This window comes from Diceros bicornis, chromosome 18 (assembly GCF_020826845.1).
Source record: "Diceros bicornis minor isolate mBicDic1 chromosome 18, mDicBic1.mat.cur, whole genome shotgun sequence".
In the NCBI taxonomy this organism is placed as follows: Eukaryota; Metazoa; Chordata; class Mammalia; order Perissodactyla; family Rhinocerotidae; genus Diceros; species Diceros bicornis.
The window spans coordinates 42,484,766-42,502,876 of record NC_080757.1 but is presented as its reverse complement, the minus strand read 5'-3'; the positions used below and the strand labels follow the sequence as shown (position 1 = coordinate 42,502,876).

The 18,111-nt window shown below is 48.4% G+C and overlaps 2 protein-coding genes across 3 annotated transcripts; one reads left to right on the top strand and one right to left on the bottom strand.

Moving 5' to 3' along the window:
* Positions 1-1,905: 1,905 nt before the first annotated feature.
* On the bottom strand, positions 1,906-5,274 carry CFAP97D1 (CFAP97 domain containing 1). 2 transcript variants are annotated; one of them, XM_058559420.1, is made up of 5 exons: positions 5,151-5,274; positions 4,530-4,600; positions 4,142-4,260; positions 2,493-2,549; positions 1,906-2,016 (listed from the first exon to the last, which is right to left on the bottom strand). In XM_058559420.1, the coding sequence occupies exons 1-5, from the start codon at positions 5,272-5,274 to the stop codon at positions 1,920-1,922; spliced, it is 468 nt and encodes a 155-aa protein (XP_058415403.1). In that variant the 3' UTR covers positions 1,906-1,919. The 2 variants fall into 2 exon arrangements, with proteins under 2 accessions (XP_058415403.1, XP_058415402.1); XM_058559419.1 differs by lacking the exon at positions 1,906-2,016 and adding an exon at positions 3,064-3,187.
* Positions 5,275-6,868: 1,594 nt separating this feature from the next.
* On the top strand, positions 6,869-18,111 carry DUSP3 (dual specificity phosphatase 3). Its single transcript, XM_058561111.1, has 3 exons — positions 6,869-7,025; positions 9,976-10,202; positions 14,388-18,111. Exons 1-3 carry the CDS (start codon positions 6,901-6,903, stop codon positions 14,591-14,593), a joined length of 558 nt encoding a protein of 185 aa, XP_058417094.1. The 5' UTR covers positions 6,869-6,900; the 3' UTR covers positions 14,594-18,111.

The following is an 18,111-nucleotide window of genomic DNA, read 5'->3' as shown; positions in this document are numbered from 1 at the left end:
GATAATTGTAGATTTACATGTGTGTAAGAAATAATATAGAGAGATCCTGTGGACCCCTTCCCCAGTTTCCCCTAGTGGGTAGCACATTGCAAAACTATAGCACAAAATCACAACCAGGATATTGACATTGATACAGTCAAGATACAGAACAGTGTCATCATTGATAAATTAGATGTCATCAAAATTAAAATACTTTGCTCTGTGAAAGACCCCGTTAAGAAGACAAAAAGACAAATTACAGACTGGGAGAAAATACTTTGCAAATCACATATCCAACAAATGTCTTATATCTATACTATATAAAGAACTTTCAAAATTCAATATTAAAAAAAAGAATAATCCAGTTAGTAAATAAGAAAAGATATATGCAGATATTTCACCAAAGAGGATATACAGATGGCAAATAAGCATATGAAAGATGTTCAAGTTCATTAATCATTAGAGAAACCCAAGTTAAAACCACATGAGAGGTCACTACACACATACTGGAATGACTAAAATAAACAATAGCTGTAACATCAAATGCTGATGAGGATGTGGAAAAACTGGATCACTCATTCATTGCTGGTGGGAATGTAAAATGGTACAGCCACTCTGGAAAATAGTTTTGTAGTTCCTTTCAAAATGGACTTACCATACAACCCAGCAATTGCACTCTTGGGCATTTATCTCAGATAAATCAAATTTATTTTCATGCAGAAACTTGTGCACAAATGTGCATAGCAGTTTTATTCATAATAGTCAAAAAACAAGAAACTACCCAAATGTCCTTCAATGGGTGAATGGTTAAATAAACTGTGGTACATCCATACCATGGAATATTACATCCATACCATGGAATATTACTCAGCAATAAAAAGGAATGAACTATTGGTACACACAACTTGGATGAACCTCAAGGAAATTATACGGAATGAAAAAAGCCAATCTCAAAAGAATGGATACATTCTGTGTGATCCCATTTATGTAACACTCATGAAATACCATAATTATAGAGAGATGAAAAACACATTAGTGATTGCCAGGGGTTAGGGACAGGAAGAAGAGGGGGGCTGTGGCTAAAAGGGGTGGTACAATAGAGTTTTTTGATAATGGTACAGTTAACTACCTTGAATGTGGTTGTAGTTACACAAAGCTACACCTGTGATACAATTGCATAGAGCCATACACACACATACAAATAAGCATACGGATAACTGGTGAAATTTGTATATGCTCTATGGATTGTACGAATGTCAACTTCCTGGTTTGCTATTGTACTATAGTTACACAAGATGCTAACACTGGGGGAAACTGAGTGAAGGATGCAGGTGGTCCCTCTGTATATTTATTTGCAACTTCCTGTGAATCTAATTATTTTAAAATAAAAAAATTTATTTTAAGATTTGACATTTATTTTAAGATTTAAGATCTATTCTCTTTCAAAATAAAAAGTTTAAAAAATCAGGCTCAAAACCAGCATGACCAGTCATAGAAGCCGAGCAACATTGTCTTGCTATATGTTTTGAGAATTTTTGATATTTTCACTGTTGCTGCTCCCTATAAATGAACAGGATACGTGGAAACTTCAATGAAGCATTCTTTTCCAATTCTGTGTATTCAGAGGAACTAATGGCATTTGTTCTCTGTTGTCTGAACCTTAACTTCGTCATGTGCTTTTGTTTTCCATTTTGACAGAGCTGAACTTGTGGCTGGATCATCACCCCACCTTTTCTTCCCCCCAGGATGGTGGTGGTGATGGTGTATGTTTTAAAAAGTTCTCTCATGAACACTTCTTTTCGCAGCCCCAAATAAAAATGCTTGTTGCCTCTTTCCTTCTGCCTGCCCCATTCTGTCTCCATTTTGGGATGAGACTTAAAGCCTTTGGGTACCTTAAATGTAACTTACTCATTTTATGTTCCCAGCTTTATTGTAGCACCCTAAGATGGAGCATTCAGCCACTTAGGAGTGTCTTGAGATTCTAAGCAGCTAAGAAATCCTAGGGCCTTCTCTTGTGTCTTTTCCATGGTGAGTAACCTTGTGTTCAGGAAGGAGAGAGGGAGAGAAATGGAGAACCATCAATTATACAGAACTATTCTTTGGAAAGCCTGAGTGACCATTTATCCTTCTCCCCCCAGGTGGGGTGGGGGTAACTAGTCATTACTAATAATGTTAAATAGTACAAAATGCCCACACAATAGTACTTTTGAATAGTGACAGAGACCTGTAATGTAGCTGAGGCACAACACTAAAGCCACAAAAGCTCCTGTTTAAGTCTTATTGGAACAAATCACTTCCCCTTAGACTCACATAAAGCCTCAAAGCTGATGACAAAACACAGTCATTTCCTACTTGTACAGAGAGAGGAAACAAAGAGCTCTAAGTTCCCTGAATGTATGACCAGTTGATATTACAGAAGAGCAAAATTCACCCCTCACTGGGCCCCTCGTTCCCTTTGATATCAACTGTGATCACCGTGTTCTGTAATAAAGAGCAGTCGTGTTAAGACATACCTATTTATCTTGGGAGAGAAGATATTTTGTTGTATTTCTGATATAGCGCCTTGAATTCTTGAAGGGAAAAAAATCAGAAAGATGTATGTCAATGCCAGGATGCTGGTGTGAAAGTTGAAGTTCAAAATCCTAAGGATGGCTTAGAAAAGGCTTACAGACCAAAGCCAGGGAGTGGAGCTTTCTAAAAACGCTGTAGAAGGCTTTTTTCTTTCCTTCTTGAAGGGTCATTCCTAAGTGAAGCAAATCAGCCACACACTGAATCATCCACCCTTCATCCTCTTAGCTGGTACATTCAGCCTTTCTTAATGAATTAAGGGATGAGGGAAGATGCTACCAGATATTTTCTGAAACTGATGCATAATGGCTTTGCTACCAAGGAGATGTCCTTAGCTCGGGGGTGGTTTGCTCCTGTTGTCAGCTTTGTTTGCTCTGGGTGGTTTTTCTTTTACTGATTGTTGCATTTCTCATGATCTCGCCCTCAGCAGCTTAGGGGTCCCTCCTGAGACTGACTCTACTCTGAACACAGATGAACCCTGTACACACGTGGGAATATCACAGAGTACCCACGTGCCTGCCAGTCTGTCTCGGATGACTTGCGGTCATAGTGGGGTTTGCGATCATCAAGCCTCTTCAGAATGCCCTGGTTTTCCACGGTGATTCTCACTAGCTCCCGGTTCCTTGTTTCTCTGTTTAAACTGAAAAACACAAAACCCTGAGATGGGTGAAAAATAAAATTCTCCTCCTGGATGGGAGTGGGGGAGATGAAGTCAGGGGGTCATAAACCCAGGCTGCCTGAGTGCAGGGAGCAGACTGTCCTGTTGTGCCTTGAGGCCCAGCACCCCTGTTGAACCAGACTGCACTCTGGGAAAAGTGCAAAGCATTAGCAGGTTTCTGTCAGTGGTTTTCAACCCTGCTGTCCACTGGGAGATTCTACTTTATTGATCTAGGGTGGAGTTTGGGCATCGGCATTTGTAAAAGCTCCCCAGGAATTACGTGAAACCACGATTGAGAAGGTCTGGTTTATGTGATGGCGGAAGGTCTTGCCTGTGGTTAGATCACAAATGGCCGATGACACGTTTTGGTTCACGTCTCTCCCTCAGCTTTCCTCAGTTTCAGATACACAGGTATATAGGAAAGGCATCGTGACACTACCTTCCACACACACACACACATCCACACACACATCCACCAGATTCTTTCCCTTGCATACATTTCTTTTGTAGCCCTGACCACACTGCATTATTATTTATAGAAGTGTCTCGCTGCCAGACCTCGAGTTCTTTGAGGTGAGGAGCTATACAGCTCATCTCATCTCTGTCTTCCTGGTGCTTAGCACGCTTGTGGGAATGATTTTAAGAAGGCTGTGTTGTAGTCCCGGCTATGGTCATCATTTTCAAAAGTATGTAGTGCTTTCTTGTGACAGACTTGAATAGGACTCCAAAAATTCTCTTAGATGAAATGAAAGTTAGCTCTTTAAGGCTAGAGAAGGGTCCCCGTTTTTGGTAGTTTTCATTCTCCTTAACACGCTCTCTTTGGTTATCCCTCAAGATGACTTCTGTATTCCTCCCACGCAGGAGAACCTCCACTAAAACCCAACAAGGGGAAAGTCGACTTTGACTTAAAAATGAAATGACGTGAAAGAACACTACCTCTTAGAAAAATATTCGTTCCAGCAATCCACCTTGGCGGGGCCGCGATGAGCATTTGCGATTTTCTGACACAGTTGCTTGTTTTCATATTCGATTTTGTCGATTCTCTTTTGTTCACTCTGGTAAGAAAACCCACCCCACCATGGTGACATCATCGCTCTGCTGGTCCAACGCACAGCGGCTTAGCATCTGTCTCCTCTGGGATTTGGGAAAGGGGCAAATTGAGGGCCTCAGTGGAGCCTGGGAAATGGGGTGGTGTGTCTGGGGAGGGGGAGAATGAAAGAATCTTTGGGTTAGGTGAGTATTTAGAAGGCTCTGGGAAACTGGACCTCTTTAGGACATAGATAACAATCAATAAAGTAGATCTTCTGATGGCAAGAACAAATACCTGTAGTTTGCTCAATTTTAAGATGTGATGTGTGTGTGCCACTGGAGGTTTGGTATCAACAGTAGGCTTCACTAAAGAAGGATGAGAGAGAGCAATGTTGAGTCACAGGAGTCCTCTTAGCAGCCTCAGAAAACCTACGCATGTTCTAGACAATGGCCCTGATTAGTAAGCATTACGATTTTGAATTCTGACCTTAATCCAGTTCAGGAATTTAAGTTTAGCTTAATTCCCCAAACTGACGTCTTTGAAGACTTTTGAGCAGAAATGAAAGAATGGTGAGGGCTAGAAAAAGTAAAATTTACAAAATAAATGTCCTTTGAATCTAGTGAAAGAGCCTCCCTCTCACCCTTTCCCAATATGACTAGCCCAGCTATTGAGTGCTGAAGTCCTAGCCTCTTTCGAGCTTCCTTTGGCTTTAAAGGGTTTAAATGAGCGTTTCCAGCAAATGAACTCCCTGGTAGATCATTTTTGTCACTGACACTAATGTCCTCTTGACCCAACTCAGCAGATAAGGCCACAGCATCGCAAAGCCATGTACTGGTTTGATTTACTGTCAATATCTCTAAGGTGGGCCTTTCCAGAACCCCTAATTGCAGTGTCCAGCCCAAACAGCACACATACCTATTTGTATTCGATTTTTGTGAAATATGTAGTGGCCAAAGTCGAGTTTCTTCCTGAAGGTTGTGCTCTGCCTGTGATTAGAGACAATTACAGGGTAGGCTAGATAATCCAGGGAACTGTTCATCTTCTCTTCCTAGTCTCACTTCAGAAATGAGGCACCCAGGCTCCTCTGTGAGGTACTCAGCTGTCCCCATGACGGGTTGTCATAGTTACCCACTTATGACATCAGGGACAGGTCTCGGGGAAGGAGGAGGAGCAGCAGAGCATGCCTGGCTGTCCCACAGCTTCTCTTTGAAAGCTAACCTGGGTCCAGGTCAAGACGAAGGGCGAGACTGGGAAGCTTTCCCACCTGCCTGGAATGCAGATGCCTCCAGCACCAGCAGGAAAAGGTGTGGTGTTCTGGGCGGGGTGGGAAAGCACCGGGTCGGGGTGGGGGATAGAGAAATCCAGCCTTGGTTACATACCCTGGGCTATGATACCCTGAGCTAAGTAGTCTCCACTGCAATGATTTCCCTGCAGGTGTGCGAACATAAGCTTTTTGGGGAGCTGAAAGATGACCTTAAGGATAATCTGATCCGATTTCTTCATTTTGCAGATGAGGAAACTGAATTCCAGAGCAGGAGCCAAGCTGCTCAAGAACCAAGTTAGTGGCAGAGCGGGGCTTAGGATGTGGGTTTCCTGAATTCTGGGGACCATATTTGCTCTTGGGAGGAGGGGGAATTTTCATGGCAGTGGGGGAGGACAGAGCCTGTCTTTTGCTCCTAGTGGGATCTCAGTAAACGATGAGTTGCTGACACCCTGTGGCTCATAGTGGGCTGGCGGCTGCTCCGGGAAGGGCTGAGAGGAGCCTGATTCATCCCTACACTAGCCCAGGGTATACCACCTAATCGTGCTCAACACCTGTGCTGATGAAGAGGGCGAACACAACCTGTTGCGTGCGCATTATGTAGTGCTGGGCACTTTCCTTGAATGTCACATTTAATCTTTCAAACAACCCTAGGAGTTAGCTACTATTATTATTACCCTATTTTTTCAGCAAACAGGCTCAGAAAGGTTAAATAATTTCTCAAGGTCAGAATTCCAAGGCCGGTTGCACAGAGCCCAAGCTTTTAGGCACGATGCTGACTCTTAATGAATGTTGAAAGAAATGTGCCCCAGGGTTGGGCTTCTCAAAATGTAACCTTTCTAGGGATCCCCAGGGCGTCCTGTAAAATGCACATTTTCATCCAGTTCTGAGCTGGGGCGGAGATTCTGCATTTCTGACAAACTCCCGGGGGCGGGGTCCCAACGCTGCTGGTGGGCAGCAGGGAGAGTTAGAGCTCACAAGTGGAACCCAGGTGCCCCTGTAACCCTGAAAAAAATAAGCGACACTTGGGTGTACCCCGGTCAGTAGGGACATTTATTGCACCCTGCATTTGGTCCAATGAAGTTACGGCACTCCCCAGTTCATAACAGAGAAAATGCCTCAGCTGGGGGTGGGAACCCACCCCCGAAACTCAAGAGTGGCGGCATTTCCGCCCCCGGGGACACGCCCTGGGGTGTTCCGAGCGTGCGCTCGGCGCCCGGCGGCGCGCGTCCTTCACCGGCGTGGAGCGTGCGTGGCCGCCCGCGCTCCGCCGCTTCCCGCACCCAGCAGGTCCGCCTCCGGGGCGGGACGGGGCGGTTCCCGGCTCCGGAGGCCCCGCCCAGCTGACCCGGCCGCTCTCCCCTCGCTGGCTGCTGCCCCGGCGTGCAGGGCCCGGCAGCCGCCATGTCGGGCCCGTTCGAGCTCTCGGTGCAGGACCTCAACGATCTGCTCTCGGACGGCAGCGGCTGCTACAGCCTCCCGAGCCAGCCCTGCAACGAGGTCACCCCGAGGATCTACGTGGGCAACGCGTGAGTCGCGGCTCCCGAGTCCCAGCCCCGTCGGCCCCTCCCCGGGGCGCCCCGCCCACCTGACAGCTGGGGTGGGGGCATCGGCAGGCGCGGGCGGGGGGAGCCGGGGCGTGGTCGCCCCTCCGGGTGCACTGGCGGGGGCTGGAGTCACCGCCCACCCCGGCGCGTGGGGCGGAGGGGCTGGACGCCGCCCCGGCCCTGCGCGGTCCTTCCCTTCGCGGGGTGCACGGAGCCCGGGGGACACCTCGGCCAGCCCGGCGTCCGGCCCAAAGCCGCCACCGCTAGGGGCTCGGCCTTGGGCGGGGTCAGGGCTACCAGGTCCACTTAACAGGTGGCCCTCTGTCGCCCTGCCGGTCTCCGGCCCGCGCGTCATGTGACAGCTGCCTGGTTCTGCAGTGAGGTCACCGCGGAATGTCTGCCTTCGCTGCCATGGCAACGGGCTGACGTCACAGTTCGGGCGTGGAACTTTTCCCCGGCTGGGCAGGCCAGATAACAGAATCGAAATATTCCAAACGAGGGGTCCAGAAATCTGGGTTGGGGTTTCCTCGCTCCTTCTCTCTTCCAGAGAGGGTATGATAGCTTGGGACTCTAGGATGACCCAGTGATAAACCCTGTAAGGAACTGAGCCCTCACTTAGAAAAGGCTCTCAACCTTCTCACCACCAGGAAATGCATTTATTATTTATCACTTACGAGTTCTTCTCGCCAAATTGATTTTCCTATTTTCTATTAGTGACACTGCTAGTAAGAATTTCTCAGCAACAGGAGAGAACCAGTGTTAACCATTCTGAGAGATGGATTCCCACGCCTGTACAGCCTTGGGAGGACTCAGGATGGATTTTCATGAGACCCTGAGGACCCAGTTACCACCGTCCTGAGCGACATGGGCCCCAAGGACCACATGTTGGAAACGGAGAACTAACCCCCTTCTCTCATTTTACACAGGAGGAAATGGAGGCCCAGAATGGTTGAGGGATTGTAAGGACAGGGTCAATGTCTTGTTCATGTCTGTATCCCTGTCCTGGACAGGACCTCCTGCTTCCTCTGCTAAAGACTGCCACAAAAATGAGGGTCATCACAGAGCTAGAGGAGGTCCATGAGGCAGGTCCCAGCCTCATGGGGGATGGTCTCATCCATTCCATCATTTGTTCACCATATTGAAACCTGCTATGTGCAAGGCACTGTGTAATATTTGTTCACAGTAATGATAATGGTAAATTTGTTGAATGTTGAATTAGTGTTAGAGAAGGGAGACGAATGGGAGTGACTCTTCAAAGTTGTTTATTTCATCAGCCACTGCTTAACAATCATGGGCAGTGTTGTGAGCAGAGACAGCTGAAACAGTCCCAGAGTCTCAGCCAAAGGCCTCAGTAACTGCAAAATTCTGAGGATAACCCCCTTTCCAGCCACCCATGCAGCAAGTGGCCTTGGCACCCTTGGAAACCCTGCTTTCTTGGGCAGTTTGGCATATTTTGGCTATCACCGCTTCCCAAGTGGAAATCAAGGTTGTGAATGTCTGATCGTAGCCAGAGAGGCGAGTGCTGATGGCCACTGTAGAAAATACATCCCTTGCCGTCTATGCAATTCTGACCTTGACTTAGCCAGGGGTGGGGGTGGAGCGCTCGGCAAGGAGGATCCACTGAGCACCGAGTGCTCCCCCAGCATCAGAAGCCCCTTAACAAAATCACGGCTCCTGATCAGGGCTCTCAGGGCAGAGAGGAGCCTGGAGGAGCCACGTTTTCTGGGTCTCAGGACTTGCAGTTGATGGGGCATGAGTCAGAGTGAGGGGGAAGGCAGAGCAGGGCTGGCGTCAGGAGAAAGGAGGTCTCCTCCTGGCTTTGCCGCCCAGCAGCCGATGTGGGCACACACACCTCCTTCCGTGGTCCTGTCAGCCAGAGTTGCAGCTCTGTCCTTCCTTCCTCACAGGCTGCTGTGACAGGCACTCGAGATCGTGTAGGAGAAGGCGTTCTGTAAAGTGTAAACTGCTGTTTGAATTGGGATGTTGTTGTGAGGTGAAATAAAGGAGCCCTTTGACTATTCAGATCAAATGTTTTATAACCCCCATAGTTCTGTTGGGGCCACTTGCTCCCCAAGTGCTTACCCAGGAGCTTCAGAAACGTGGCTAGTGGACTGGGGCAGGGGCGACCCCTCTGGGGGACGAGAGGGGCTGCTGCACTTTATAATCCAAGGAAGGAGGCTGCCTGGGATGTGCTTATTTCATTTTTCTTCAGTGATTCACCACATAGTCATTCAGCACCTACCATGTGCCAGGTACCGTAGTAGGTGCTGGGCATACAGACCTGAAGCAGACATGGTTCCTCCCTCAAGGAGCTCACAGCCTGGACATCTAAGTGAATAAGCGCAGTCAAGCACTGGAATAGTAGCGCTGACTGTGGGGTCAGGCTCTGTCTATAGAATGGTTCGTTTAACGCCCATAACAACCCCAGGGGGTAGGGCTGTTGTCATTCTCGTTATACAGACAGGGAAACTGAGTCATAGAAAGGTTAGGTGCTCAAGGTGGCCTGGCTGGTAAGTGGCAGGGCTGGATTCAGACCCAGGCAGTCTGGCTCCAGAGCCCACTTTTAGCCACTTGGCTATCCTACCATCACGGTATAGGGAGCACGATGCCAAATGGAATGGAGGGGGGAATCAGGAAATACTGCAGAAGGTGGTGAAAAATGAGAGGGGGCATGTCCACAGAGAAGGTGGAGAAGGGTATTCCAGGCAGAGGGACAGCTTAGGCATGAAACCACTCAGTCTGTTTGGGGCAGCTGCTGGTAATTAGATATGGCTGGGGTGAGGGAAGAGGCTCATAAGATGGGGAAAAGCTGGCAGGGCCAGAGCGTGGAGGGTTCCTTGCTTTGCCAAGAGGCTTAGCATCTTCTCCATCTTCCTCCCCCTGGAGCTGCCAGTTGGCCAGTTAGTCATCTGCTGCTGCTGTTTCCTATCAGGTCTGTGGCTCAAGACATCCCCAAGCTACAGAAACTGGGCATCACCCACGTCCTGAACGCTGCCGAGGGCAGGTCCTTCATGCACGTCAACACCAATGCCAACTTCTACAAGGACTCCGGCATCACTTACCTGGGCATCAAGGCCAACGACACGCAGGAGTTCAACCTCAGCGCCTACTTTGAAAGGGCTGCAGACTTCATTGACCAGGCCCTGGCTCACAAGAACGGTAAGGGACCTGCTGCCCAGGAAACAATGGGAGGCAGCTTGGACTGGACTTTCTCTAGGGAACAGGCCCACAACGAGCCTCCTTGTGGAAAACCTGTTGTTTCCTGTGTCCTGGGGTGAATGACTGAGAGCTGAGGTCTCTCTCTGCTCACCTGTCTGCTTGTTGAATGGCCCCACATTACACAAGATGTGCAAACCTTTCACATAGTGGCAGCCTTGGGGTCCTTGGCTGGGGGTTAATTTCCAGCCTCTCCCTGCCCCCATTCAAATAGCTTCAATAGTGAAGAATTATTATTTCCCCCCCTAACAAGTTCTGAGGTGAAGGAGCTCCGGGGCTGGTTGGTTCAGCAGCTCAATGGTGGCATCAGGACTAGGTGCTTTCCCTCTCTCTCTTCTGCCAACCCCAGTGTCGGGCACTCCCCTAACGGTCCCAAGGTGGCAGATCCGGTCACCACCTCCCAACAGGACAAAGTATAACAAAAGATGAGGCAGCCACCTTTCCTCATATTTCTCTCTTTTTTTAAGAGCAAGTAAAACATTCCCCAGAAACCCCCCAGTGGCGTTCCCCTCACATCTCACTGGTTAGAGTTGGGTCACGTGAATACCTGGCAAGGCCAATGGGGCAGCCATGATTGGCTTAGGTTGGGGAGTCAGCAAACATCAGCCCAGCTTTTAAATGCTTCCTGCAGCTCCGAAACATAAGCTAAGACTGAAGCAGAACTCCTGAGGTGCTGGCAGTCAGGCAAGATGTTCCAGAGAGAAATCCTAGAAGGCCAGAGGGCAGACATCAGCTGAGCAGGCTGGGCCACTTGCCTTTTCTGCTTTTAGCTTGTTCCTCTCAGCAACTCCCTTTATCTTTGTGCTGCCTCCTCCAGCCTCTTCCTTCCTCCCTAACCCAAACCCTCCCAGGGGAAGTGATGCCTGCTGAGGCATGATTGGCCCTGTCCCCCTGATTCTAGCCTGTCTCTCATGCAGGAGGTGGCGTCTGAGGAGAGGCCTGGAAGGATGGCAGTCACGCCTTCTCCTTCCACTTTGGCTCTGTGAGCCCTGGGCATGCTGAGTATGTTCCAGGTGGTGAGGCAGCTGCTCTGCAGAGGGTCCCATTGCCAGGTTGGGGGCAGGGACAGCCCCAGTCTGCATACTTTGGGTACACTGGCCAGGGAGTGAATGGGCAGGAAAGTGGAGTACTCCCCCTTCCTGCTTTGGGAGGCTTTGGGAAAATAGAGTCCTGTTTTGGAGCTAGGGTGATGAGAACAGAAAACTTCCTTCACAGTAATGCTGGTGTAGAGGTGTTGGTGGGAAATCCTTCACTCAGCTAGTCAGCAAATACTTACTGAGCACCTAGTGTATGCTAGAGATCACAGGGTGTCCAAAAATCAATAATACCTCACAGTCCTTGCCCTTAAGGAACTCAGACCAGCAGAGGAGGACATTTCTGTGCGTGGGCAGCAGTTGCACAGGGCTGGGATGCTGTGGTCGAGGATGTACTGGCTGCCACCGGAGGACTCCTAGTGTTGCTAATATTTATTTATTGAGTGCTCACGTAGGCCAGGCACTAGCCTCAGGGCTTTATATGTCATCTGTTAATCTCCTAACCACCTGTGCAATGGGTACTCTTAGCACAGATGAGGAAACTGAGGCACTGTGAGGTTAGACAGGTCATAGAGTTAATAACCGGTGTATTGGCCGGGGTTCTCCAGAAAAACAAATCCAATAAAATATATATTTTAAGGAACTGGCTCACATGATTGTGGGGACTGCCAGATCTGCAATCTGTAGGGTAGACCCGTAGGCTGGAAACTCGGGCAGGGCTTCTATGTTACAGTCTTGAGGCAGAATCCTTCTTCTCCAGGAAACCTCAGTGTTTGCTCTTAAGATCTTTAACTGATTAGAAGAGGCCCACCCACATTATCAAGGGTCATCTTCTTTACTTAAAGTCAACTGATGGTAGATATTAATTACATCTACAAAATACCTTCTAGACTAGTGTTTGACCAAGCAACTGGACATCATAGACTAGCCAAGTTGACACATTTAACCATCACAACAAGCTAGTTACAATTTAAACCCAGATTCATATGACTTCAAAGATTTGGGTTATAAATCCCTATGCTGACAAGGGAAATACTTGAACTGGGGTCTTAAGGGATGAGTAGGAGTTTGCCAGGTAGCCGAGAGAAAGGATGTTCCAGGTAGAAGGAATAATGTGTGCAAAGGCACAGAGATGAGAAAAGGCCCGGAAAGGTGTTGAAGCTGTGGGCACTTGGCCTTGTAAGCCACACCTTGAAGACTAGACTACCTTGCAAATGGTGACAGGTCACATTTGTGTTTTAGAAAGCTCCTTCCAGCTGCTGAGTGGAGAGTGGATTGGAGGTGGTGAGGGTAGAGCGAGAGCAGGTGTGGAGTGGGCAGAGGTGAGAGGTGACGAGGACCTGAACTAAGCACTCTGCGTTGGGAGGGGGTGGTGGTGGAGAGAAGCCAAGGCTTGTGGCTCACAGGGCCTCCCCACTGCAACAGGCAGAACTTTATTGACAGTACCTTCTGATATCTCCTCACCATTCCTTCCTTCCTTCCCTAAATGCTGGGGATGCAGCAGGGGGCAAGAAAGATGGACATCCCTGCCCTCGTGGAGCTCACGTTTCAGGGGAAGATGACAGTAAACAAGTGAAAATGATATATGGCGTGTCGGGGGGGGGGGAGGGATAAAGCAGGAAGAAGGGGATTAGGGAGTATAAGCAATGGGAGGGGGCTTGTGGCTTAGAGAGGGTGGGCAGGTGACATCTGAGCAAACACCTGGGAAAAGAGGTGTTGCAGGCCAAGGGGCCACTGGGGTGCAGGGAGGAGGGTGAGGAGGAGGTGCCGTCAGAGGTGGGGGCCGTATTGTGTAGGGCCTCGTGGCCATTTGGGGAGCCCTGAGAGGGTGTTTTTGTGTGTTTGTTTTGATTGCTTGTCTTTGTTCGTGTTTGTATTTGACATGCGTGTTCCTTGTCTTTTTTAAACTGCTTTCTTGAGCTATAATTGTCATTCAATAAATTACCCATATTTAAAGCATACAGTTTGATAAGTTTTGACATATGTATCCGCTTGTGAAACCATCACCACAACCAAGACGGTGAGCATATCCATCAGCCCCCAAGTTTTCCTCATGTCCCTTTGAGACCTCTCCCGTCTGCCCCTCTCTATCTTCCATTCCTAAGCAACCCCTGATCTGCTTCCTGTCATTAGACATCAGTGTACATTTTGTAGAGTTTTATATAAATGGAATGACACAAGATGTGCACTTCCTGGGTCTGGCCTCTTTCACTCGTCATCATTATTTTGAGTTTCATCGATGTTGTTTCCTGTATCAATAGCTCATTCCTTTTTAATGCTGCATAGTATTCCATCGGATAGATGTACTACAGTTGGTTTATCCATTCACCCGTTGATGGACATTTGGGTTGTTTCATTGATTTGCTTTTGATTGAAATATAAAATTCTTGTAGAGAAGCACCCATATTACAAGTGTGTAGATCAGTGTACTGCACACACCCATGTATTGGCCCTTAGATCAAGAAACAAAACACCACCAGTACCCCAGAAAGCCCGCCACATGTTCCTGCCCAGTCTCAAACTCCCTGACCCCCGTGACCACTATCCAGACGTCTATAGCACAGAGCGGTTTCGCCTGCTCTCCTACTCCGTGGAATCATAATATATCCTATTTGTGTGTTTCATCTGTGTTGTTTTTGGTAAGTTGTAGATTGTTCATTCTTATTATTTATCCATTCTACCATTGATGGGCCTTTGAGAGTTTCTAGCTTGGGGCCGGTATGAATAGTGCTGCCTATGAACATTCCGGTGTATGTCTTTGGTGAACATGTGTGCGCGTTCCTGCTGGGCCCGGGTCTGGGATGGAATTGCTGGGCCATGGGGGCTGTGTGTGTTCAGCTTGAGTAGATACTGCAACACGGTTTTCCAAAATGGTGTGCCAATTTACACGCCCTCCCCTGCTACATGTGAAAGTCCTTGCTGCCCCACGTCCTCACCGATGCTCTGTGTTTCCGTCTTTTTCATTTTAGCCGTTCTGGTGTGTCCACAATGGCCTCGCATTGTAGTCTTCATTTGCATTTCCTAAAAGAGTGTTAACTAGAGTTGTGATGTGATTGGATGGCCCCAGCTCACCACGTCCCCCTGTTTCTTACAGGCCGAGTGCTTGTCCACTGCCGTGAAGGTTACAGCCGCTCCCCAACTCTAGTTATCGCGTACCTCATGCTGCGTCAGAAGATGGATGTCAAGTCTGCCCTGAGCGTCGTCAGGCAGAACCGTGAGATCGGCCCCAACGATGGTTTCCTGGCCCAACTCTGCCAGCTCAATGACAGACTAGTCAAGGAGGGGAAATTGAAACTCTAGGGCCCGCACTGCCTCTTCTCTAGAGGTCGGACGGGGGAGGCCTTGGTTGAGGTGTCCCAAGCCGCCCTGTTTAGGAAACACAGTGTACCCTGCTCCCAGCATCACCAGGCACTTGCCCACATCTGTCCCAACATAGCCCTGGGCCACTTTCCCCTGGGGGGAGCACATAAAGAAGCTTGCTAAGGAGGACATTCTTGCTCCCTGGTGTGTCCTGTGCCTGTAATTTATGACGTCCTCTTCCCGAGGTGGGGGCGCAGAGTGGGAAGGCCTGTGACATGTGTGCTTCTCCTGAATGGCCCAGGGCGGGAGGTCAGTGGAAGTGTAAGGCTCCAGACGCCCACAGGGCCCCTCCTGACCTCCCCCACCTCCCACCCCCACCCCTGGCTCCTCTCCTGAGTGGGGACCACAGCACCTCGAGCCCTGCAAAGGAACTATGCAAACGTGGGCCCCTCTCTCCCCACCATGTCTGTCTCCCCATCTCCTCGCAGCCATCCGCACTCTGCTCACAGGCAGAGTCCCGTCATGAGGTCTGAAGCTGGGGGTAGCTGTCAGTTGTTAGTGGATGGAAATTCCCACAAAGAGCCCGCATTTTAACTATTTCTTTAGGATTAAAGATAACTAAACAAAGAGGCCCTCAGGTGGGCAAATAAGTTGTCCTGGAGGACTCCTAAATCAATAGTTTTTAAAATGCAAATCTTTGGAGGGCTTGAGTTCAGAATCCACTGCTTTGGACTGTTTCCCTTGGACTGCCTTCAGTCTCTTGGTTTGTTAGAAGAGGATGCCTTGGGCATGCTTTTCTTTTTCTTTTTTTAGAAAACAGGGTGTTGAAGTCCAGCCTATTTAAAAACCCCACCATTTGGAGAATTACAAGGGTTTTGTCCTGAATTATAGCGTTGGCGAGCCCAAGCCACTCGTGCTAACTGCTTTTTGTCTCGGTTGCTATTCCAAGGACAGAAGGAGAAAGTTGGCCAATTACAGTGTGTGTGCGTGGGTGTGTGTGGGGTGTGTGTCTCTCAGAAACACAGCCAGAGGACGGACGAGCAGAGAGATGAGCTGTCCCAGGCTCACACCCTGCCCACTGGCAGGTAGTTCTGATGGCTCTCTGGTGCCAGGAAAGATCCTGGACCTTTGGGAGCAAAAATGATTCAGCGAGGCAGAAATGAAATATGGCGGAGCATCCAAATGGAGCCTTGATTTGTGGTAGAGCAAACAAACAAAAAGAAACAACCTTTTCTAGGACTTCTTCAGGATGGTGTCAGAATGCACTAGCACTCACACTCACATGCGTGTGCACATTTGGCAGAATATGGGAGTTTTGTTTTGAACACAGTCTTGTTAGGACTTTGCTTGATTGTCATCCTGGAAAGTGATTCAAGGCTGTCGTCTTCAGGTTCCTTATGACAGAGAGGTGTTCCTCAGCCATGCCCCCAGCGCCTAGCCACATAGGTGTCTGATAAAAGTTTGTGAAATTAAACTTTTTTTTTTTTGAGCACCAAATATACGTAGAGTGTTGTTCTGGTGGGTGTTTCAAGCTCCCAGAAGCCTGAATTCATGGTAGGATCACCTGCAAGGATTTGCAAAGGAGTCTTACCTGAAGTGAAATATCAGGGACTTTTGTTGAATATTTAACATTCATTGAGGTGGAGAATGTGCCTTTTTCAGAGTGGACCAGGAGCTTCCGGCTAGGACAGGGAGAAGCAGGCGTGTCCCAGGGCCCCACTCGCAGGTGTTATCGATCTTTGTCACAGCAGGGGCAGCGCAGCCTGGACGTCCCTTCCCTTTTCTCTGTGACCACAGCAGCCCTGAACAAACCAGGATCTGTCTTCCTGCCCAGATAGACCCACTGAAGTGAAATGGCCGTCCTCTACACTGTGTACCTCACTTCACAGTTTTCAGATAGCTTTCCCACTTAATCTAACTTGATTCTCACAGTAACCCTACCAAGTTGGTAGAGCTTATTCATGTATTAAAAAAAAAGGAACTGGGCTTCAGAATGATTAAGGGTGCAGCCCTCAGGGTCGTTGCCCAGCTCTAAGGCAGAGCTGAGGCAAGAGTTCAGGTTTGCTGCTCCCAGAAGCTGAATTCTTTCTCTCACACTCTTCAAGAAATGAGCCCCCTGGCAGTGTCCAGGTACACTGCACATGACCTTGACCCAGCCCATGTGTGCAAGGGCCGGTTAGCTTTGTGGACGGAGTACAAAGATTCAAATTGTGGTGCCAAGGGGGGTCTGGATGAGGGTGGGACAGTGTTGGCATACACTCGTCCCTGCTCCTAGAAAAGGAAGAACGTGGGTCCCCGATTGGGTTAGAATGTGTGGCTCTTCTTCCAGGAAACATGTAGCATCCCTTGGTCAGACCTTTCTGCTCTGCTTCTAGAAGAGGCTCATGAGCTGGAGCTGGGGCTCCCCTCCCACGTCCATGCAGTGGGCACCCCCCCAGGGCAGCCACAGCCACTTAGCCAAACACAGCAGGTTGGTGTGGTTACTTAACCAGGACCTCTTGCAGGCCTCTTTGTGAGGGCATGAAGGAGAAAAGGCCATTGGGACAATTACTGCCTTTACTTTGGGGCTACTTTTATGCTGATAACTTGAAACTTCTTGATAGTCTTTAGTCCCAGAAACCCCATCTTTACTTCATGAGTTTTAGCTCCTAGTTCTTTACGTAAAATAAAATCAAATTCTATTGTGTAAGAGCCCACACATGCCCAGCTGTGACTGGAAGCTGTTTCTGGACAGCTTTCTACCCCCTGGGAAGTGATGGAATAGGAACTCAGGGTGCCCTTACCCCCTCCCCTGACCTGATTCCTTTCTGTGACTAGGAGACTCCCATCTGGGCAAAATTAAAGCACCAAATGGTTTTCTTCTCAGTCCTAAAGCAGTACACCTTCCACAGGCTGGTCTGTTTCCCTGCCACTCTGAGTTATCTTGAGAGCAGAAATCACCATCTATCAAATGAGGGGTCTCATCTAGAAGACTTCTAAGGTCGCTTTTGGCTCTGACAGTGTAGGATTCTCTTAAGAATCCCCACTTGGAATTTACCATCACCTGGAAATTATAGGATGTGTAAAAATATGATGACCAGCAGGTGACGCTGTGTTCCACCCGTGGTGATGGATGGTTTGTGCCTTCTGTGTCAAGTTAATGCTAAGATGCTAATGTTTTAATCGAAGGAAGCACTGATCTGATAATATGAAGATATGAGCTTTTCTCGCAGGAAACTTTCTTTGTCACAAAACCGGTGTCACGAATCACTGAAGAGCCAACAATGATCGTCCTTCCAAGTCAAGATTTTATCCTGATTGAAAATAGAGGCCATCTCTGGCTGAGAGAGCACATTGGTTGGAAGTTTAACTTACCTCTTGTCAGCTTTTAGGGTAATTTGATTATGAAAGTGTGAATTTTCTGGACAGAAAAGGGGACGGTATCAAATTGGTTTTAAAAAAAAGTAAGTTTAACATCTGTTGTATCACAAGTCAGTGTTAAAACACTAAAACTGTAACCAAAATAAATGTCTTACATT